At 31.6% G+C, this 23,942-nt stretch overlaps 2 protein-coding genes and 1 long non-coding RNA gene across 3 annotated transcripts; 2 read left to right on the forward strand and 1 right to left on the reverse strand.

Moving 5' to 3' along the window:
* On the reverse strand, positions 1-2,923 carry LOC111211163 (inactive GDSL esterase/lipase-like protein 23). Its single transcript, XM_048772141.1, has 4 exons — positions 2,545-2,923; positions 1,213-1,331; positions 567-1,026; positions 1-475 (listed from the first exon to the last, which is right to left on the reverse strand). The coding sequence occupies exons 1-4, from the start codon at positions 2,861-2,863 to the stop codon at positions 156-158; spliced, it is 1,218 nt and encodes a 405-aa protein (XP_048628098.1). The 5' UTR covers positions 2,864-2,923; the 3' UTR covers positions 1-155.
* A 10,675-nt stretch (positions 2,924-13,598) lies between these two features.
* On the forward strand, positions 13,599-14,856 carry LOC125597405. The gene is made up of 3 exons (XR_007331695.1): positions 13,599-14,057; positions 14,145-14,318; positions 14,412-14,856. It is a non-coding gene; the product is annotated as an uncharacterized LOC125597405 (long non-coding RNA).
* A 2,868-nt stretch (positions 14,857-17,724) lies between these two features.
* On the forward strand, positions 17,725-23,411 carry LOC125597409 (inactive GDSL esterase/lipase-like protein 25). Its single transcript, XM_048772139.1, has 5 exons — positions 17,725-18,060; positions 18,143-18,258; positions 22,155-22,355; positions 22,430-22,682; positions 22,774-23,411. Exons 1-5 carry the CDS (start codon positions 17,838-17,840, stop codon positions 23,148-23,150), a joined length of 1,170 nt encoding a protein of 389 aa, XP_048628096.1. The 5' UTR covers positions 17,725-17,837; the 3' UTR covers positions 23,151-23,411.
* Positions 23,412-23,942: the final 531 nt, after the last annotated feature.

Here is a 23,942-nt window from a genome sequence, read left to right on the forward strand (position 1 = left end):
TTTTGAATTTTTGATAGCTTTAAATTTAATTCAATTCCAATAATAACTACAATCTTTTGTTACAGAGGGAAACGCACTCGAGCAAGATGACGAGCTAGAGTCACTAAAAACATTAAGATTCCGAATTTTGTGAAATAAGAGATTTTTATATAGACTCAGTAGAACTCGTAACCGTGGCTTGATGACGAGGTAGAGTCCCTCACGGACGAAGTTGTAGGTAACCAAAACTCACGCATTGGTTCATCGACTGGGTAAGTAACGAGCTCACGGACGTTCATCGGTTGGATAACATTTGGATCGGCTCCAAAAAGAAGATGACCAAAACTTTCTTGTGCCTTCTCTGTATTGTGACGCCCATCGAAGAATAAATAAGATCGTTGGTACTCGCATAGTTTCGAGTGCACGTTGGGGAAACCGCAACCGTAAGCATTGTGTGTCCCAACTCCGCAGCACGATGAGTTCGTTACCAAAAACCCTGTCGCAATAACAAATTTAAATGGGTTTTGTATAGTACGTATTTACTTGGTAAAAAGCACATAAGTAATAGATGTAATTAACCAACTCACTGTAGTTTAAGCTCCTCTGCGTCCTACGAAGAATAACATTGTAGAAGTCAAAGACTGTGAACTGGAAACCAGGAGCAGTTCTAGCCATTTCGTTCAACATGGGTCCGATTTTGTCGTTGTGTTGTTTAGCCAAATTATTAAGAGTTTCATGGCATTGGTCCATCCCGGTGTTGTAATCTTGTCTGACGATCGGTAAGCAACCCAATGGTGCTAGGGTTTGGATAACGAACTTACTAGCTCCTGATGCATACAATAAGCTAATATCGTTCTTTAACTTGTTGGTCACGGAAGTGACAAAAGCTTGTTGGGCAGATGCATCGGCGATAGGGTTGTTCTTGGTGAAGTTCAAGTAATCGTTAGCACCAATGTATATCATAAACAGCGACTTCTTGACGAAGTCATCGTTCCAGTTTGACGCTTTCATTTGATTGAATTTCCTCACTTGTTGATTAAGATTCAACTAAAAAAATTATAATTAATATTACAATTGCACATATTAAAGTGAAGCTTTTATTTATTTTTGGTCAGATATCGTGTTATGTGTTGATGAATATAATAGATTAGTGGATTTTTTTGATAAATATTATATTAGTGGATTTACTAATGTAAATATATATTTGAAAATTTATGTACACTTTGGACTTACAGATTCCACAGGAGCTCCGAGAAGAGTAGCATCAGCGACAGCGAAACTAGCTCCACGTGAAACATTGACGTTCGGTTTCATCGCCGCGGGGATTTCGATCGGAATGCCCATGAATTTTGCTGCATTCTTAGAATATCTTAGCTTTTTTTATTAAAAATAAAAAAGGAAACGTAATATATATATATATATATATAAAGTAATATTTATAGTTACTTTTAGCTTTACTTTTCTTCATTAGTAATAATAATTCAGCTGTACATATTTTAAATAATTCTTACTGGTTTATCGTTGTGGGCAAGTGTAGGCGATAACTAAAAATGTGTTATAATATTCTTTTAGAATTTGAATCTTTTTTAAATAAAATCCACAGTTATGTGAGAAGTTTAGGTTTACATACGTCATTTAGCTACGGGCTACCCTAACACTAATTTGGATCAGAGTACAGTGTAATAGTTCTTCAAAACAATTACTCGTTTCTACCGTAACTAACCAAATGAACCAGTAGAGAGTATTTAAATATATATACAAAATTACTACTCAAATGTCCGGATTTGTTGACCAAATCAAATACATAGACAAACAAAAAATATTTCCATCCGTGAGTTGCATAACAGCTGAAAACTTTACAAAATATGAGTATTTTACTTCATTTGTTTTAAACTAATACTACATGTTTTAAGTTCTTATCTATTAGACTATTAAGAAGATTGATTATAAATACATCATTATTAAATTCTAATAGTTTTTAACTAAATTTTTATTAAATTTAACAATTTATAAATAATCATTATCAATTAATAAAATATTTAAATTTTCAAAATGTATTTTAATAAACTTAAAATATTTATCGATTCAGAACAGACAAAATACATACATTTTTATTAATTGTTAAAATACATCTTAAATGTTTTATTTATAAATTATATCTTTAGATATTTGGTTATTTGAAAACTGAATAAAACTATATATATATCATATTTTGGATATCAAATAATCAAAAAAGCTGAATACCAAAATTAAGATATTTTAAATCTGAAATAATAAATTGAATCAGAACTGAACTAACAACAGAATTAAAATACATATACATTTTGGTATTTATAATTAGGTTCATTTTGTTATATTCCGTTTGGTTATTTCATTTCAAAGGTACCCAATCGGCCAAAACCCATGCCTAGTTTGTAGCGTGGAGATTGGATTTCACGAGACTAAAAGTCAAAAACTATTCTAAAAGTGAAGTCATGTGCGGTAGCAATACCTCACCATACCCACTAGTAGTGGGGTCATGTAAATTCAAGAGATTAACTTCGGTTATAAAGATTTTAAACGTACCGACGAAGTCCGGAGCGATGAATCCGTCTGAGAATTTGCCGTTAGGGTCGTCTCTGGATTTTCCGTACGGCCAGAAACCTTGTGGAACGTTTGCTTTGGTGAGACTCTGTTTATTTCCGGCGTCGAAGTTTGAGTCACCGAACGTAAATAAAGCCACCGCCGGAATACTTTGTCCGGCAACAGTGATCGGGTTATGGAACAGTGTGAGCACCAAAATTAGCCCTAGAACAGTCGCTAAACTACCGTTTCCCGCCATCGTATAGAAAGTGAGAGAGGACGACAGTAGAGAGAAAAGATTGCTTGTGTAAGTCCAATTCATAAAGACCGATTCGTTATATATAATATTACCAAGTATGACCTTTAGTATTTGTGGCGCTGATTATTTCTTAAATAAATGTCTCGCGCAAGGTTACAAATTCTAATGTAAGCATACATCTATCCATTAGAAAAAGTGAAACAAGTAATCGTTTCTTGATCAATCATAATGCTAATATCAATTAAATATTCTAAAACATGGAAAATGGAACCTCTTACGCGTACCCACAGGAAGAAAAAGTTAGTAGTTTTTCAGATTTTAACTTGTCAGTGTTTTTTTGTCGTTAGTTTTTTGTTTAAAAAACATGTAACGTTTAGTTGGAATCCTCTAATGACAAAAGTCCACCAAATTGGTCCTATTTAAAAACAAAAAGGTGTAGAAACTATGGAATAAACAACAATTTACGTGCGGGTGGAGTATTTCCTTATGAAGCGTGCATTTTTACTCATCTATAGGTTGATGGTCTGCCCAAAGCGGCAGATCATATGTATCGGTTGATTTTTTTCTTCACAAACTGTTAAACCATCGACCATGTTTTGTAACAGAATTAGAGATGATAAAAACGCTGCAGATATATTTTTGGACTTCAAAATATCTCATTCCGAGAGCGCAAAATGGAGCTCGGACTCTTTAGCTAAGATTGCAAGATCTTTTTATCGAAAACTTTGTTACATTGCTTGTTCTATTACGGTTTGGTTATCCACACCACCTCAAATCTTAGTAATTGAATAGTATCGTTCATTGTAAAAAAACAGTTAAACCATCGGTATTTTTCTATTTTTCTTTTAAAATAAAAAATTCCACAGTACAGATAAAGTTTGAAAATATTTTCCTGTTCTTTTCTTCAGAAACTGTTAAACCATCGGTATTAAAAACAGAGATTTCTTTTTTGTCTTCTTAAATACAAAAGTAAAAAAAATTATTTTAGAAGAAGATCGAATAGCAATGCATTGGAGTAAAACTGCTTATACATGCTATTATAAACAAAATTTCAATGGGTTGGAGATGATGCTCTTAATCTCTACACTTTTCTTCTTTTGTTGATAATCATTTCTTTGTTTTTCTCTAACCACTTGTACTATATCTTTTATGAATTTTCATAACTGAAGAGAAAAAAAAAATAAAAGATATTAAAGTACATTAAGTACATTAAATACATTAAAGTTAGTTTATACAAAACCAAAACATTTTACAATAACCAAATGAACATCCACAAAAAGATTTATGCTTTCTTTATTTTTATCATCTTTATTTTGTTAAAACACAAAAAAGTAGAAAGCTGAGAAATATTTTTAAGAAAGAAAGTTGGCGAAAAAAATAATCCCTCAACATAAAAGCACTATTAAAAACCATATAAAATGATTAGTATTTACTATACTGATTATAATCAAACAACATAAGTTCACAATAAAACAAATCGACTTAAGAATGATTAACTTGAAACTTAGATGCAAACGATCCAAGTGCTCATATCAATACACCAAAACTTTCTTATAGCTAGAAATTTGATACTTATCAAAGATGCCCGCGGCCAACCACTAGTTGATGGAATGAGTACAATTATCGCTTGATAGAGGCTTAAATGAAGACACTTAAACACATCATCACTGAGCATAAGGGAAGTTCTTGATGGTATATATGAGTACAATCTAAAGGCGCCAAAAACAACATATCTAGGATAGAGATCTAGGTCAAAAATGAAAATAAAGTGTTAGTAGGCAATCCGCTCGGTTGATCCAAAAAATCTAACACATCCAATTTCGCTATATTTCTTGATCAGCCATATCTAGAAAGTTGACCATAAGAAGTTCATAATTACATTAAAAAAATTATCAAAAAAAAGAGAGTAAAAAGTCATCTTTTGGTGTTTAAAATATTGGGAACCGGGATGATATATCATGGTTTTTATGAGTTTGACTATGATATAAGTTCTATTTAGAGTTTTTATATTACGTTTCAAGTATTTTTCACAGACTTTGCAGGTTTAAGTATGTTTTGGATGACTCTGAAAATTCTGTAGCAATTTGGAGTTTGAAGAGAATCGAAGTTGAAAAGCTAACGTCGGAGTCGATCTTTAGGTTGGTGTCGATCGACACCCTTGTGACCAAGCCAACTAGCGTCTTTAACAAAGTTTCAAAAATTGCACTTTGATCCAAAAATCTTCAGCATTTATAAATAAGTCTCAAACATGTTTGTGTCTATATTAACTATTATTTGAGCCGTTGTTTAGGCGATGCTTTAAATTATCTTAGAGAATTTATGGAGAGACAAGACAGAACTCTTTCTGAGAGAAGATTTTGAACTATGTGTATCTCTTACTTTAATTTATTTATGCAATTTATTCAGATTATGTTTTGTGTCAAAGTAGTTAATATTCTACTCAAAGGTAACAGGTTTAACACCACTTAACATCCCCTTTTTTTGTTCTTCCAATTCAAATTTTAAAAAGGTTTTCAGGGCTGAGCCTGATTACATTTATAGGTATTATTGGAGTTTTCGTTTGCTTTTTCAATAGTGACAAACTGTGTATAACTACACGATAACCTAAATCTATAAATAAGTGACTTTTTATTTTATTATTTTTGCAAATTTTTATACACACAAGATAACATTTTATTCAAAGATTAGGTTGCATGTCGTTTGTTTTTGCTAAAAAATGGGTACAACACTTAGTTTAATCCTCAAAAACGACAAAAGGTTCACCAAATTGGTGCTATTTAATTAGGTAAAAACAAAAGGTTTAATAAAAACAATTTCGCTTACGTGCAGGTGGCGTTTACCACTTTAAATTATGTATAGACGGCACAAGAACCAGATCAGATGTATATTGTGAACCTTATATATATATTTTGCTTATATATATTCTATTTATTCTAGAAAAAATAATTACTAATACATGGAGTATTAGTCATCACATGACTAATCAAATTAAACTAACTAAGCGAAATATATGTTATGCATGATATCATTCCTTAATTTAATAATGTTATACAATTAACATCACGAATTTAGTTTTGTTCATCCAAAAATTAATGTGGATATTAAAAACTGTTTAATACTTTGTTTCATCAATTAAAATATGACGATCGTAATTTAAGTAAATGATATTTTAACCCACATTTTAAAAGCGTAAGAATATTTTTAACAAAATCTATTTTAGAAAATCAATATGTTTTAACATTTTTTGATAAGTAGTGTTTTAATATTTTTATTTTAGTGTATTTGAAAATATAAAATAATATTATTTTATTATATTGAATATGAAAGTTATATAAGATACTATGTAATTTGTTTTTAATTATTTTAATCCATTTTCTTATGAAATTTTAATAAAACTACTGTAATTCGTTTGATTAATTGTGTGATATATACTTATTTGATACATTTTTAAATGGGTGCAATTTTGTTTATGAAAATACAAATAAAATAATTCATTATTTAAATAATTTTATATCAAACAAATAAAATTAAATTGATCAAATAAGTTTTATAATAAAAATTGATCAAATAAGTATATTTCACACAACTAATCAAACGAGTTACAGAAATTTTATTAAGAGTTAATAAGAAAACAGATTGAAATAATTAAAAACCAAAATAAAATAATATCTTATATAACTTTTATATTTAGTTAAATTATCGTCAAGTATATCATATTTTAATTGATAAAAACGAGAGATTTAAATGGTTTCTGGCATTTACATCAATTTTGGATGAATGAAAATAAACTCATAATGTTAACTACATAACATTATTAAGATGAGGGATGTTACCATACATAATACATACTTCGTATTGCTAGGTATACATTATTTTAGTTTACAGTGATGGGCAATACTTCGTATAGTCAACTATCTTTTCTTGTTTTTATTTCAAAATAGATTCCCTGAGAAGGGAGTGGCTACCTACTAGAGCTTCGACCAAGCACTCCCGATTCTTCTTAATTATTTATTTATTAAAAGCATAGCTAATAATATACATTATTATATTAATAGACATTTCTACTAAATTAACATTAGTCATTTTATGATCTGATAATTTATAAGTATCATACATATTTTTTTCCACATTGAATGTAATTAATTTATATGACAAAATATTAAGTTTCTGAAACCTATATCTAATATTTGATTATATTATATTAAAGGAGAAATTGTATATTGAGTACCTTCTAAAATGGTGTGTGATGTTTTCAGATTGCAAAACTGCTCAAAATTTCTAGATACAAAAAAAAAATTAGGATAAATAAAATTTAAATTTATATAATATATAAATAAATAATTATCAATTTGTCGACTAATTAAAATTATAAATTAAAATATTGATAATTGTAGATTATTTATGGTGGTAACAAATTATATAGCAAATTTATTATATTTTTTAATTTTTACAAGATTTCATAACGTTTTTTTACCAAATACAATTGGATGATCTTAACACAATAATCTAAGAAACTCCAATCGTATATCATAGATTGCAAAAATACGAAAACTAGAGATGTGTTTTTAAAATATATATACGTCTTAGAAGGAATTCTCTATACATTATTTAATAAATGATTTGTATACGTATCATCACCACATTCAATCTTAGGCTACGCACATTGAAGCTGTTGAATGATTTTTTTCAACAGTTGGAAAAACAAGAGGCAAAATAGTGGGGCTGTCGAATGCTTATTTGGATTCAACCGGTTGAAAGAATTCAAATGTTGAATAAACACCAAGTGGGACCCATTTTTAATATGAGTCTCTCTCTTATTATTAGATTATGTATTTTTATTCTTATCTCAATAATTCAACAACAATTATTTACAACAAAATTTATATATCAAAATTCGTAATTTTTCTACTTTATAAATAAAGATTTGGTTCATTTGATTTGGATACAAAAAAAAACTTCAATTTCTACTATAGTGGATCCTAACAATAATCCGTCTAATAACCAAAATGGATCCTAACAATAATCCGTCTAATATCCAAAATTCTACAAATTACCTTTTTAACTATCCAAATACCAACAACTATCAATTTCAAAATTACTCTTTATGTAAAACTTTTTTCAATTATATAATTTAAAAAGTCTATTTAATGATCTCATATTTTTTTTATTTTTGTTTTTTGTAAAAATGTAACTAAAATAATTTATTTTATTTTATATTATTTTAATTAAACTAATTGAAAACTCTTAACAATAAAAAATAGATAGAGCGTTAAATTTTATTAAACAAAACTATTGTATAGTATAAAAATGAATGGGTGTTGAATTGCTAGGTGGAAGAGAGAGATGATGATGTGGAGTGTAAAAAGTAGAAATTAGAGTGTTGAATTTTTAAGACAAATGATCATAATCTTAGAAAAAATGATGATGTGGCTATTGAAAAATGATGACATGACATACACATTAAAAAATGTAAAGAATGATTTGTAACAAAACTATTATATTTATCAACCAGTTAAATTCTGTTGATAAAAATATAATATTTATTTTAACAAAACTATTTAAATAAATTAACTCATATATAACTATTAGATTAATATGTTATTAAATTTAAAAATAATAAAATAAATATAATTACAAATATATTTTTACATCAAGTTAATAATTATACTTTGTATATATATATATATTATCAAAATTAGTTATAAATGTGCATATACAAATACAAAATTAAAGCAACACTAATCAAATAATGTTTTGAGAAATTGCTTGAAATAAGCTAAGTCGGATACCACTTTTCAAAATACACCGGATAAAAAACACTAACATTTGAGTTTAAGGTTTAGTAGTTATTGTTTAGGGTTTAGTATTTGGGATGAGGTTGAGTTTTTAAAGTTCTATAACTAACTATTAAAAATTTATAAATGATTTGAAAATGTTATTTTTTCTTTTTCATAATAAACTTAAGAAATTTATGAAATGGTTATCATATAAAACTAAATTGAAAAGTGATATCAAATTTGAAGTAAATTAGAATTTCCAATAAAATTTTTGATAGTTTAATGAATAAAATTTCTTTTAAATTTATTGGTTCATTATTTAATTAACAAATTTATTTTACCAATTTAATTTACCCCCTTTCCACCTAGATAGAAGCCCACCATAAATCTTCAAAAAACCTACACAAAACGAAGCCTCGTCGATCGAAACCAAATACTCAAACATCCGGACACAAATTGAAATGATAAGAGATCAAAGCAATCACCAAAACAGGAAAGAAAATTTGCAAAAGAAACTGTCAAACACCATATAGATTGAGAAGCACGGTGCCCGTCAAACCACTAATACCATAAAATCCGACAACATGACACAAGTGGAAAGATCCAAAAGTTCCACCAAGAAAGACATCTACTGATCTTGCAACAAGCCAGCAAAACCGCACAGGAACAAGCTGGAGCCAAGACACTGAGGAGGAGAGCAATGCTCGACCATCCTTTCCGGAATAGAGAAGTACAAATCTGACCCAAATCTGTTTCATTTAGCAAGCGGAGACTGAAATCAAAGGTACCTTAGACTCCCCTACCCAACCTCGCTTTGCTAGTGCTCCAGAGAGGCCACAGACGTCTGTAGCTTCGACTAGATTCACCAAAAACTCAGGCGAAAAATCAGTAACACCAAACAAAAAAAAAAAGAGAAAGTGAAGAGGATGAGGCTAATGGAAGAGGCTAAGAGGATCAAAAGAGATGGCTAGGGGTGGTGACCGGAGCTAGAAGGCTATTGACCCCGTAACAATGAGTACGCGGTTAAACTCTTTCTCTCTGTTTTTATAAATTTTCATATTCTTTTTTTTTTGAAATATGATTTTTTTTGTCGATAATAGATACTATAACATTCTTGATTCACAACTTGATCTAGAAAAAAAATGGTAGAATCAATAATTTAAAAAAAATGAATGTTAAATTTAATTCAAAAACCCTATTTACATAGTGTGTAACCAATTAAAAGAAAATTGATCCTACTCTTTTATAACTCATCCACTAACTAAAGCATCTTCGTTGAAAGAGTCTCTCCACAAAATACCTCATATATATATAATAATATATTTTATTTTTGTTATTAAAGTTTAATTTAAAATATATGTAACCAGTAAAATAAAGACAACTAATCAATGAGTTTTTCACGTTTTTATTGTTGGTCTCTATGCAAAGAGACGTCTCCCAACATTTATGTGTCTCTTTTCTCTTTTTTCATTTTTTAATTACTACAATTTTAAGAGCTTTGTCTTTTTTTTGGTGAGCAAAAAGAGTTTTGTTAAGCAAAAGTTCCTTAGTGGTCTTGTAGCAAAGCAGAAGGCCATACTTCCTTCAATTCAAAATTTTTCTCTTTTCTTTTTCTGAATAATGCTAAACTTGTTCCTCATGTTTTTTATCAATCAGCTTGATCAGTCATGTTGCTGGTGAAGGCAATTGGTCATGCCTTCTTTGGTTTCTTTCTCTCTAAATACTGTGGATTGTTGCCTGAAATATATATCTTAAAGTGAAGAGCATCAATTTATTCTTCGAAAGAGTCTGTGATGTGGGAGGCCAAGAAGGATTTGCGAACTCGCTATATACTTGTGCCTTAGTACTCCTTTTGTCAATGTCTCCCACACTTGTGCAGACTATTGACACTCAAAAAGACATGCCCTGTTGTTTCCAAAGGTGCTTGGCAAAGAGCACATGTAGCATCAACATTCACGTTCCTTTACGGTCTCCTGTTGAAAATATATCGTGTATAGCAATCTATAAAAGAAAAGAGTACTTTGGTATTGCATATTGCAACCACACAGCTTGGTACCAATTGCAAACCTGGTGCTTTTCCCGGATTACATTCAATTTTCACAAGAGGAAAAAGCTTTTTGTACTTATCTTGTCCATGCTTCCACAAAGATATATTTTCCTCCTACACAATGTTAGTTATGCACTTTTCAGTCTCTATTTCAAGCCTGTTCAAAAGTGGGACTCTGTAATACCATCAATAATTAATAGAACTGCAATTTTGAAGTTTGAAAACAAATATGATTTCGTTTGCTAGTTCGTAATCCTGGACAAAGAGTTCCATCTCAGAATACTTTCTTCTTTGGTTTGAGAGCTTGTTCGCAGTTCAATAACAGGGCCAGCTTACTAAGGGGGACAAGCGCGCGGTGCGGTCGCCCGTGGCCTAAGCTCAAGCTCGTGTCCCCCGTATATTAATAATTAAGAAGCCCATTTTTTTATAAATTTATATTTTATATATAAAAAATTATAAATATAATAAATAAAATAGAAAATGGTCCAAAATTATTTGATATGTATATAGTTTTGTTTTCATTAAAAAATATTACTAAATAATTTTAAAAATATTTTAAACATTACATGCATATAAATTTTAGAGATTAAAAAAAAGAACTTGCCCTAAGGCTCATAACAGTGTTGAATCGGCCCTGCTCAATAATGAAAACAAGTGATTATGAATCAATCTCTTAACCGAAGATAAGCTTCGGCGTTTCCTAACTCTACGGAAAAGACCATGTGGATATGTTCATCAGTTTGTTTTGTGGTTCATTAACTAGGTTCTCTCTTATTTTTAAAATTATTGTATTGTCCTCTTTGTTAAGATTTATACATTTTTATTAGGGGCTTATTGCGTTTCACGCGGAATATTTGCTTAGTATTGTTATGTATAATTTTGTGGATGATGTAATTATGTGGTTGTCTTTATTTGTTAAGAGCATTGTTTGATATTTTTATTGTGTTATGTAGTAGTAGGTGATATCTATCTATATCTTATATAATAAATTAGAGTTCAGTCTCTCCACAATCATCCACCTCAGCATATAGAATGGGGGAATTAGTGACACGTGGCTTCTCCTAAATTTATAACTTGCTTTTTCACAAAAGCCTTATGAACCAAACGACCAATCGCTGAATTTGTCGATTGGCATTTTTTCTTAATGTTGAAACGTAATGTCTATTTACTTTATTTTCCAAGTGTTTAATCAGACAATTGAAGAAACAAAGCTCGGCTCCTAGCTCGAAATTGATAATCCTCACCATTAATCATCAAATCAATCAGATCTAGGCTATGGTGAGTTTATGGTTCAAATCAGTTCTAGGCTACGGCAGGTTTAAGGTTTAATCAGGTTGGAAGAAGATCTAGGAAGTGGTATGGTGGGTGCTCTCTGTGATTGTTTTTTTTGTTTCTCTGAGATATATCAGTTTGATTTATGGTTTTGTTTGTTTCTTTTGAGTAATATCAGTACTCTTACATTATCTTATGTTTAAGGCGTTTTTAATTAAAAAAACACTTTTTAATATTTTTCAGGCTTGATTCTTCTTTCATCAGCTTATATCTGGAGTTAGTTATTGTCATGCGATGGTATGTAAATAAAATGTTCTTTCAGCTCAAGGACACATGTTTTATTTATCTTGATGTTTGATGATTGTATGTGTTTGCTTACACATATTAATTGCCAGACATCTACTCTTCATTCATGGGACTAGATACTCAGTTAGATTTAACCACTTGGAAGTAGTTGAAGTTCCAGCATGAGGTCTGGCAAACCTTATTCAGTAACGAGCTTCTTGCTACGCCAGTATCCATATATTTTTAAGTTAGTACAACTTTGTATTGCATAGCTTTACTCTGTTATCCTGAGATTTTTGTTGTTATCTAAAGGAGTAAACTTCACGGATATGTTTGGATGTCCATTCTACATTTTTCCTGAAGTTCTGACCAAGCATTACGATCCAGAAGCAGATATTTCGAGCGCAGGCGTGATGGTTTATGTTTTACTCTGGCTCAGCTCCGTTTTGGGAGGTAACTTTCACAAACTTTTATACGTCTTTGGATGTTTCTCATGTGTGTTACTAATCTAAACATAAACAGAAGAAGAAAGCTTTCAATGTCAGGTTTGATTTGAGTCTGCTGGTGCATCAAGGTTTGTGATTAGGCAGTTTAAAGGGGTAGAGATATTATGTCAAGACTGTAGCTAAAACTTTGACAGGAAAAGAACAGCTTTGGCGAAGATGGCTAAAATCTGAAAGGCTATGACCTTATGATTGATACTTATATGGACTGTCATAACCCAGACATGTAGATGAGACTGAGATACCTAAGGAAGAGTCTGAGGAGCAAGAGTATTTTGAGCTCAGTATCTGTGATGAGGAGTGTGGGAAAGATATTTTCTATATACATGTTAATGACAATATATTTCATTGGCTGTTTCTGATTTGAAATTCTTATTTTCCTGAGAATTGATTTTTGTTTATTTGATGTATGCAGCAAAACAACAGTACAAATGGCAAATTTAAACCCGAGGATACTCAAAAGATAGCTTCATATGAAACATATTTGGTGAGAAGTAGCACAATTGCTCGGAGTTGGAAGCTAGAACTCGGGTGTAACAAAAGAATCACGCATATTGGTTGACTACTCAAAAGATAGCTTCATATGTATTGGTGTAGCACAATTGCTCGAGTTGGAAGCTAGAACTCAACAAAAGAATTCACGCATATTGTTTTATTTGTTGAACCAGGGAAGCTTGACGATCATCTACCATCGTGCCTTCTTCAAATGGAATTACAAAACAGAGACGGAAATTCTCAGGTATTGATTGCTTCGACCTCCTCCTTCAAATATTTAAGCTTATCTGATGATTTTTTTTATTTGCTTTGTTCCTATCTGTCAGAGACCCGTGGACATCATCATGAGGTGGTAAAGATGAGAGATCGGCCGGAGAAGAAAGAGCGAGATTCAAAATTGTCACGTCAGACATTGAGGAAGATAGAGTCGGTAACTTTGGCTGAGCTTAATTCCTTTGTTTTGAACGCCTCCCCACTGGTAAACACAAGATAACCTTTGCCTCTCTTAATTTACATTGTTGTAGAACGTTAAGTTCCTATGCACTGGGGTAGTAAGTGGCATTGATACCATCTACTGATGGTGCTACATTTCGTGCACTAAGATTTTTCGCATACTGTAACGAGGCTTCTCCTCCTTCACTTGCGTTTCATGTAATAAAGAGAATTCAATTGGGGTTGTGAGGTAATGTTTTATCAGCACAAAATTCTTCCTCCTTCCAGCTTTGTTGATAGTAAACTTTTATAGACATTATATGTCACATTCTGAAATTGTTAATGTGACAGTCTCCGATGCATCTGACTCAACTGAGTTTGTAGCTTTTGATACTGTAATAAGTTAGTTGACAAATACCAGGGTTGGAGAGGTCTCCCAACAAATGGTAACACTTACCAACTTACGCACATTTCTCTGTCCGTATTTTACGTAAACTGCATATTCAAGTAACTGAAATATTATCCCTCACCAGAACGCAGGGCTCCAAGACCCCCGGAGTTCGGCCCTTCTATAATGCATCAAAAAAAAATTTCGGCCGCACCTTCACCTTCCAGTTGAAGGTTTCTCGATTCAACTTCTCATCCAAACAGCAGAGCTCATATACAATTGTCACTAGCGCCCAGCCCAACCAAATTTTGAGAATCAAGTCAGTACATTAACTTCATTTTGCTATGTCGGGAAACTACGAAAGTTTTTGATCATTGTTTAACATTGTTAATGACAATGATCAAAAACTAAGGTAGCAATGACAACCCGGTGATTACATGTCTGGTGGTGGAGCTGTGAAAAGAAGTTATCCATGTGAGAACATGAGGGACTCAGACATTAGAAGAAGCACTGCTGATGGGAATGGTGATGGGCAAACAACTGTTCTAAGTGAACCAAATGAGTCACCTGTAGCTGACAAGAATACATGAGAGGATGCAGCAGTTCTGGAGGAAGGGCGCTCCACAAAGAAGAAGAGAAACAATGATATTATTAACAAGTTTGATGACTGATTGACTACGAAGATGCGTTCACATGAACATTGCATTGAAGACTTAAAAAAAAAATCACTTTGTATAAACTAAGACATTTTCCTTAAACCATGTCATTGTTTTAATAAGTTAAGTTTCTCCAGCTAATCTATGTCCAGAAATATTTTTTTAATACAATGAATCGGCTACATCATATAAATCCACAGTTTAAATAAAATGTATACGTTGACAAAAAAAATTGTATAGAATAAAAGGTAAAACAAACATATAAAAGGAAAAATAATATATGCTAACACAATCGACCACAATTTTTTTAATATAATTCTTATTATCTTTGTAAATTTAGAAAAACATTTCAAAAAATTAAAACAAATTTGTTTTCATGAAAAACAATAATGGTCGAACAAGTATATAAATGAAAAAATAAAATAGATAGTATTTTTTGAAAAAATAACAAATAGTAAAATTTAATACTATTTTAAATTAAAATAAATGAAAATTTCATAAATTTATTAAACTTCAAATAATATTTATATTATTTGCTTTTTTATTCACCCCCCCCCATAGGTACTATATGTTACTTAAATAAAATAAAATTTCAAATGACGTTTCGTCTATATGCTGTCCACATGGTATTAAACAGTATAAGTATGTTTTCTAAATAAAAAATCAACTCTACTTTATGTTTAAATTTCAACTAAATTAACTTTGTTACGACAATAGTTTTTATTCTACTTTTATTAAATCAATTAGTCACAACCACTTATGTTATTTCACTTTGAACTAATCAACTTCAAAATAAATTAACACCATATAGTCGCTAACCACTATCAAATTGATCAGAAAAAAATATCATTCTCTTGCAACATATTTTTATTTTCATATTTTGAACATATTTTATTTACTAAGACCATAAAATAAACTGTAAATTCATGTAAAAATAAAATATACGAATCCGGCGCGTAGCGCCGGAATACCACTAGTATATAATAAAGTTGAGGATACTCTCTCTTTCTTCTGCCACCTTAGAACACCCTATTCCAAATGACAACACGTGGGAGGACTTGAAAAACTTTTGATTTTTGTTTCCTGGCGTGTTGTAATAGATCTGGACTATGGACCGTTATATGATTAAGTAGGTGGACTTTCACAACTTCACAACTCATTAATTGATTTGTACCTTTCTATGATAGTCTTCATCTTCTCCAATCATGTAATCTCCATGCTCTTGTCCTTTCTTGCTTTTTTCTTTTGTGAAATTATTAGTATTTGTTGTAGATCAGATTTATGAATTTCCAGTTGTGAGGTTGTTTCTCACGGCGTTAATATTGACTGCTCCTCTTCTTCCATAAATTTTGGCTGATGTTGGGTTGGGTCAGAGTTAGTCATTTTTGATTTTTTTTCCTCGTCGTTGACTTGCTATTGATAGTCCCTACTTGTCTTCGTTTTCAAGATCTGGTTTTTGGTGATGTGACTTCTAAGCTCTCTTTCATAGCTTGGAGACGACTCCACGGTTTTCTGGTTTCGTTTTTTCTCCCCTTCCCTTTTTGTTCTTTCATCTCGTTACAACTTTCATCGCTGTTCGCGTCTCTGGTGGCGCTTCCTTTCGTCATATTTACCCCTCCAGGTTTGGATAGTGTTTTCCTTTTGCTCGAAGGTTGTTTCTGGTCTCAGCTTAGGCTTTGATTTCTCGGTGGTTGGGTTCTATTATCCCACCCTCAGTTGTTTCTCTTCTTTCATTGCTTCCCTTGGTATAGGTATGCGGAGTAAGTTTCTTAGAGCTTTGGTCCCTTCTATCTAGAGCTTTGTGGTTCTTCACTGGCATAGGTGTCTTGTATGTATTAGTTTAGTTTGTAAGGTGCTTCTTACCTTTTAGATGGTGACATTTATTGAGTTAATGTTACTTAAACATTTTGTTTTTATCTTTGATTGTAGAGGTTTTAGGTTTTGATTATGTATTGGTGGTCTAGTTTCTTCTTAATTTGGTTATTTTATAATTTTTAATAGCAAAATAAATATATAATTTGTATATAAAATTATAGAAATTAGTAAAAAATAATAACATAGTGAAAGTTTAAGTTATTTTAGTTGTGAATAAATTAAATATTAAAATATATTTATATTATTGTACTTAATTGTTTTATTCATTTTTAATTTTAGTGACCAATAAAATAGATTATAAACTTCAATATGCTGATGTTTAATGCGAGAAGGATTAGATAATTAAAATTCTGAGATCAATCCTATCTATCAAATTATATCACGTTTAGTTCAGTGGTTGATATTAACATAAAAATAGGCATTTACAAAAATAAATGCTTTTTTAACTACTTTTCTCGCTTTGATACTCATTTTATTGGTTTTCCAAAACTCATATAATTGTACCTTTTATTTTAGAGATAGAGAAAAATGGGAGTCATTTGTATGTAGACCAATTTGGTCCAGCACATGTGATGCTTCATATTTTTGATTATTTTAGTGCTATGATTTATATCTAATAGACATTTGTATGTAGACCAATCCAAAAATAGCATAAATAGAAAGTGCTAGACTAAATTAGAGTTTCTATAAGATGAAGGATCTAAAATATATAAAAAAAATACATGGAACACATATCAATTAGGAGCCGAGCTTTGTTTCTTCAATTGTCTGATTAAACACTTGGAAAATAAAGTAAATAGACATTAGGTTTCAACATTAAGAAAAAATGCCAATCGACAAATTCAGCGATTGGTCGTTTGGTTCATAAGGCTTTTGTGAAAAAGCAAGTTATAAAATTTAGGAGAAGCCACGTGTCACTAATTCCCCCATTCTATATGCTGAGGTGGATGATTGTGGAGAGACTGAACTCTAATTTATTATATAAGATATATATATACATAAATAGATTGGGCATTATTTTTGTAAACTTCTTCGTTTTAGGCGTTTTATTTATGTAATTTATTACGGATTAGACAAATAATTCCACTTCTAAAAGACTAACCACGAAAACCAGTGAAAAGTATTAGAAAAAGAAAAATACTAATTAAACAAATAATTCCACTTCTAATAGACTAACAGTGAAAAGTCTTTTAATATTTTTGTTAAACAAATGCAAAAGTAAATCATGTGGTTTATCACCTTAATACAAACCAACGAACGACTGTAATCTCAGATCAAACAAAACGACGGCGCTTCACCCTCTTTCAATGGCGAATCCCAAATCTCACCTCTTCGCTCTTCTTCTACTCCACTTCTCAACCGTCTCCTTGGCCCAGACGCTCTTCGTCTTCGGCGATGGTCTTTACGACGCCGGCAACAAACAGTTCGTCTCCTCGAATCGCGTCGACGCTAGCTTTCCTCCGTATGGAATCACTCTAGGAGAGGCTACGGGACGGTGGTCCGATGGTCGCATCGTTCCCGACTATCTCGGTAATGTTGAGATCGATGGCTATAGGGTTTCATACTCGTTAGGGATTTGATTTAGTCTGATCTTCTCGCTTGTTGTAAGCAGCTAGTTTCATGGGTATTTCTCAAATCCCTCCGATTCTCCGTGCCACGGCGGATTTCTCTCACGGAGCTAACTTCGCCATCGCCGACGCCACCGTTCTCGGGGCCCCTCCGGAGTCGGTTAGCTTTTTCGACTGATCGTTAAATCTCACTCTAGAATTCAAATTTTTATATAAGAAGAGTTTTTTTGTTCGTTAATACATATGAATTTTGATTTGTTTTTTTCTTTCGGTTTTTGGTTTGGTTTGGTTTGATTGAATAACAAAACTAGGAACATGGTAATATACTAACAAAATCTGATTTAGTTCAGTTCAAGTGTTATGGATAATTTCGAATCATTTAAATAAAACTATAGGGTAATTTGAACTTTTAGAGAAATTATTGGAAACAAAATCAAAATCTGATTTAGTTCAGTTCAAGTGTTATGGATAATTTCGAATCATTCAAATAAAACTATATGGTAATTTGAACTTTTAGAGAAATTATCGGATGATTCTTTCTTCGAATAAAAAAGTCAAGTAGTTTGGATAATTTTAAATATTTTAGATAAAAACATTCTAATAACATGATTTTTCAAAAAAGAGAGGCAAAAAAAAAACAGAGAGAAAAAAGAGCAAACCAAAGACCACCGTGTTCTCTCCGGCGCGTACGCGTCACTGCGACGTTGCCGGAGCTCCTTTCCTTCCTTTTCCTCCGTTTTTCTTCTTTGCTTCCTCTCCTACCTCCCTTTCTCTCTCCGATATACTGTTTGCTCTGGAAGAAGAGACATGCTGGCAATGGAGTAGCGACCAGATCCAGTTTTCGTCTTGGCTTTCTGGTGTCGACGTGAGGTTGGAGTGGAGGAGATGGATTGGAGGTCGGCTTTTAGAACTGAGGATTTTGTCAGATTCAAATTTTCCACTTCCAGAGTTTCGACATAGCCTTCACGACGAGGGCGCGTGGTATAGGTGAGACGTCTCCTGGAGCCTGGATCTACCGTACTCTGCGATGGTGAGATGGCAGAAGGAGTGGTGTAACGGGCGATAGAAAGAAGTTTTGGTCCTTCGGTGTTCGAAGACAAGCTCAGCAAGGAGGCTCGAAGAAGTCGTGGTCAACCGAAGAAGAGGCCTTTGCGCTATGGTCTCTGCACTTCTTGAAGTCGCTATCAGTTTAGGTCTTGTTCCATCGCAGTAGTCAAGGTTCGGTTTTCATTCCCGACTAGTCTGTTCGGTTTCGGGCTTAGGAGCGAGATGCAAGTTCTTTCGGCTAGAGGCCACTTATGATGACCCTGTCTATCCTCTGAGTGTTTCCTTTGCTAAGGTCTGGACTTTTATTCTTAACGTTTGTGATGACCCTGATATGGAGGTGATGTTCTATTGGTTGTGGAACCGGATTATATCAGAGGGTTGTGAGTCCCGTGTTTAGTTTTTGGGTTTGGTGTGTGACAATTTCAGTTGCAGAATTCTCTTTCAGTTGGTGGTGCAGTGATTTATGGTTGATGTGGTCTGTTTTTGAATGCGTTTGTTATGGGAATCAATTGACGAGGCTTGTTTGTGTGGAGGTGTCTGGGAGACTTCTATCTAGGTGTAAAGTGGACGTCAGAGGAGTGCGTTCAAACCGTATCCGAAAGTTGCTTGCTTGTCGGGTTGTGAAGTCTTGGTTCTTGATTACTAATGGAGGATGGTATCGTTTGGCAGGCCATAGGCGGCAACGATAGATCCGGGTTGAGAAGATTGAGGGTCTTTGGGTTTTGAAGCGGATGGAATCGTTGGTTGGCCGAGAGCAGCTTCGATTTGTCCAGATTTCTGCGGTTGCTATATTGGAAGGTCATGTGCACTGAAATGTCAGTTTGTCTATAGATTTTCATGTTTGTAATGTTTTAGTTATGGGTGATTGGTTTTTACCCGTATTTGTTATGTGTCTGTAAATCGTCCTGCTGTGGGCTCAAGTCGCCCCGTTGTGGGCTCAAGTCGCCCCGTTGTGGGCTCAAGTCGCCTTTCTTTTGGGCTTTAGTTCCGGAGATTTCATGATTTCTGCCAGCCTTTGTAAGAGTGTTTAACTATGAATGAATGAATCCCTTCAGACGGAAAAAAAAACATGATTTTTCAAATAGCTTTCCATATTAGCAAAAAAATATTTTTTTGGCAGCCAATATTAGGTAAATATAATCATTATATATGTATTTATATTTAAGAAATTTGTTTATCTTATATATTAAAACAAAAGTCACAATCTTGATTCATGTATGATTTTTTTCAAAAATGGATCTAATGGACTTATTCCTACAAAGTAATGTTACATTTAAATTTTGGGTTTACAAGAAATTTTTGTTGGGCTATCAATAATTGAATTTAAACAATAGATGACCCATTTGATTTATAAATATAATTTAATGTTGTAATATTATACCTTCATATGTTAGTTATTTAAATATTTGTCGATGTTAATTTTTAAAATTATAAAAAAAAAATTAAATAGAAAAAAATCATATTATTTAACAATGATTGATCTTTACTACCTTAAACCAATGAAAAAAAATTTTAAAACTATATAGCTTATTTTAAAAATTAAACAAAAACTAAAATTTTAGTTATTTACGTGATCATATAAATCTATTAAGCGAAAATTTTAATTTTTTAAAAACTTTCTAAATTTGTGAAATGTTGCAATTTCTTTAAATATGACAATAAAATAATATTTTACTAATCTTTATATATATAGTTACGATTTTAATAATAAAATAATAATCTAAATATATATATAAGAAGATATAAATACATGTGAAAGTTTAAAACAATCTATTCAATGAAAAAATATACTGTAAACTTATTATATTTTAAAAATTGATAGACACATCTTATATATTAAAACAAAAGTCAAAACTTTGATTCATGTGAGATTTTTTTTAAAAATGAACCCAATGAACTTATTTCTAAAAAGTCATGTTACATTTAATTTCTAATTTTATTATTTAAATTTTTGGTTTACCAAAAATTTTTATTGGGCTATCAATAATTGGATTTAAACAATAGATGATCCATTGGATTTATAGATAGTATAAATTAAATAGATATAATTTAATGTTGTAATACTATACCTCCATATGCTAATTATTTAAATATTCGTCGATGTTAAATGTTAAAATTATGAAGATTTTTTTTAAATAACAAAAATCATATTATCTAACAATGGTTAATCTTTACTACTTTAAACCAATGAAAACAAATTTTAAACTATATAGTTTATTTTAAAAATTAAACAAAAACTAAAATGTTTAATTATTTACTCGATAATATAAATCTGTGAAACGAAAAGTTTAATTTTTAAAAAACTTTTTAAATTTGTGAAATATTACAATATTTTTGAATATGATAATAAGACAATATTTTACTAATATTTATATATATAGTTACGATTTTAATAATAAAATAATAATCCAAAAAATATATATATATATATATATATATATATATATATATATAAGATACAAATACATGTGAAAGTTTGAAATAATCTATTCAATGAAAAAAATACTGTAAACTTATTAAGTTTTAAAAATTGATAGACATATATATATTATAATATATATCAATTGAAAATTGAAAACAAAATGTTTATATAAAAATAAATGAAAACAAAAATCTGCGCGGTTGCGCGGATCGAGATCTAGTATATATTATAACATATACCAATTTAAAATTAAAAACAAAATGTTTATATAAAAATAAATGAAAACAAAAATCCGCGCGGTTGCACGGATCGAGATCTAATTTTAAAATTAAATATAATTAACTTCTTTGAAGCATATGAATTGTGTTTTAGATATTGGGATTTTCTTTTGGTTCTGGTTTAATTTCGGTTTTCAGATATAGAAGTATGGATATTTATGAATCTCGGTTTTGGTCTGGTTTTTGGTTCCGTTTGGTTTTTCGGTTTATGGTAAAAATACCCGGGCATAATTAGGATGGTAGAAGTTAGGTCAACGTATGAGGGAGTTTAGATTAAATATATTTTGAAATGATTATTCTGGCCAACAGATGACACTGTCACAACAAGTGATCAAGTTCTCTGAAAACAAGAACAAATGGACAGCCAAAGCACGTTCCGAAGCTATCTACTTGTTCTACATTGCCTCTGATGATTGCTTGAACTATGCCAAGAACAATCCGAATCCCTCTGATGATCAGAAACAAGCTTTTGTGGGTCGAGTCATCGCTGCTATAGAAGCAGAACTGAAGGTATAAACACACAATCTTTGATTGGTTCCCTATATGTTTTTCTGTTTGTTCTCTCATCTACCTGACTTTTTCAGGTGCTTTACGGGTCTGGAGGTAGGAAGTTCGCGTTCCAGAACTTGGCACCGTTGGGTTGCTTACCGTCAGTGAAACAAGCAAATGGAAATGTTCAGGAGTGCGCGAGGTTACCTTCTGAAATGGCTGAGTTGCATAACAAGAAGCTGTTGCAGCTCTTGGTTGAACTCTCACGACAACTCAGTGGTTTCCAGTACTCGTTTTACGACTTCTTCAGCTCCATCCAAAACAGAGTTATCAAGTCTAAGACTTACAGTAAGTCTTTTACTGTCACCATCATCATCAGCATAACTCATAAGCTTATTGATATTTGAAAAAGTTGTGACATTTATCATTTCTGATGCAGCGTTTGAGACAGGAATGGCTGCTTGTTGTGGAACTGGCTCTGTCAATGGAACCAGTTGCTCCACTAGCAATGTATGCGCTAAGCCTGAAGATTATCTCTTCTTCGACGGTAAGCATTTGACACAAGAAGGGAACCTTCAGGTTGGTCATTTGATATGGGGATCAGATCCGGAAGTGGTTGGACCAAACAATCTCAGAGAGCTTCTATTCCTTCCTCTGGACATTACAGCCACCTTAGCTAATATACAGGAAGCTATGGCCGCTACAATGCCGAGGCAGATCAAAATAGAAAGTCTTTATGATATCAAGAAGATGGAATCGGAGATGGAGAATCAATGGCTTTATCAGGTTGATAAAGCTACCTCCTTTCTTATCTAAAGCCAGAGAGTTAAAAAGGAGCTACTGTAATAACGAACAAGACAAGAAAACTGAGACATCTTTGTGGTTTTATAATAAAACAATCAGCCTTGAGTTTTAAGATTATCCCAAGCAGTTTTAAATCTGTTGTGACATTCAACTGTTATGTTTTGTTGACAGATTATAAGTACTTAACTATATATTTTCTATATTTCTAAAAGATGTATGTTTTTGTATTTTTACACAAATAAATTTTGATAATAAATATATATTTAATGTTTCTTTCAAACATTTAACTTTCTTAAACATAGGATCATTCATGGTCTGGATGAATAGAAAAATGTTGTAGATAACTAGAGATAAGGGCAACCACAACCGTGTACCGCATAAAAATCCTTTAAAAAAAGTGTTTTCTATTTTTTTAATTATTTTTTTTAGATTTAAAAAAAAAACTAATCAATTGTGGGTCGCCATGTATCAGTGGAGTCCACGAATAGTTAACAGACTCCACCGATGGAATCCTTATGGAAGAAATTTAACAGCTTAAACCTACACAAAAACCTAAAAAGCGTGGACTTTATATGATTTTATAATAATTTTTTTTTAAGGATTCCAGCTACGTACCGCCGTTGCATGTGCTCTAAGAGCATCTCCAATGTATAACTCTATTTTTTCATCCAAAATAGAGTAAAAGTGAAAATAAAGTAAAATTGCTCTAACCCTATTCCATTTTTCACTTTATAATGGAGTGATGAACAAACAAAAAATAGATTACTCAATTTATGGAGTAAATTTTATTATGAAATGAGATAT

Source organism: Brassica napus, unplaced genomic scaffold (assembly GCF_020379485.1).
Source record: "Brassica napus cultivar Da-Ae unplaced genomic scaffold, Da-Ae ScsIHWf_1457;HRSCAF=2047, whole genome shotgun sequence".
Taxonomy (NCBI): domain Eukaryota; kingdom Viridiplantae; phylum Streptophyta; class Magnoliopsida; order Brassicales; family Brassicaceae; genus Brassica; species Brassica napus.

Coding starts and splice junctions, on each gene's coding strand:
- LOC111211163 (XM_048772141.1), bottom strand. CDS start 2,863: ATGAATTGGACTTACACAAGCAATCTTTTCTCTCTACTGTCGTCCTCT. Junction 1,332..2,544: donor CATCGCTCCGGACTTCGTCG/GTACGTTTAAAA, acceptor CTAAGAATGCAG/CAAAATTCATGGGCATTCCG. Junction 476..566: donor GCAGAGGAGCTTAAACTACA/GTGAGTTGGTTA, acceptor TTATTGCGACAG/GGTTTTTGGTAACGAACTCA.
- LOC125597409 (XM_048772139.1), top strand. CDS start 17,838: ATGGCGAATCCCAAATCTCACCTCTTCGCTCTTCTTCTACTCCACTTC. Junction 18,061..18,142: donor CATCGTTCCCGACTATCTCG/GTAATGTTGAGA, acceptor TGTTGTAAGCAG/CTAGTTTCATGGGTATTTCT. Junction 22,356..22,429: donor CTATAGAAGCAGAACTGAAG/GTATAAACACAC, acceptor TGACTTTTTCAG/GTGCTTTACGGGTCTGGAGG.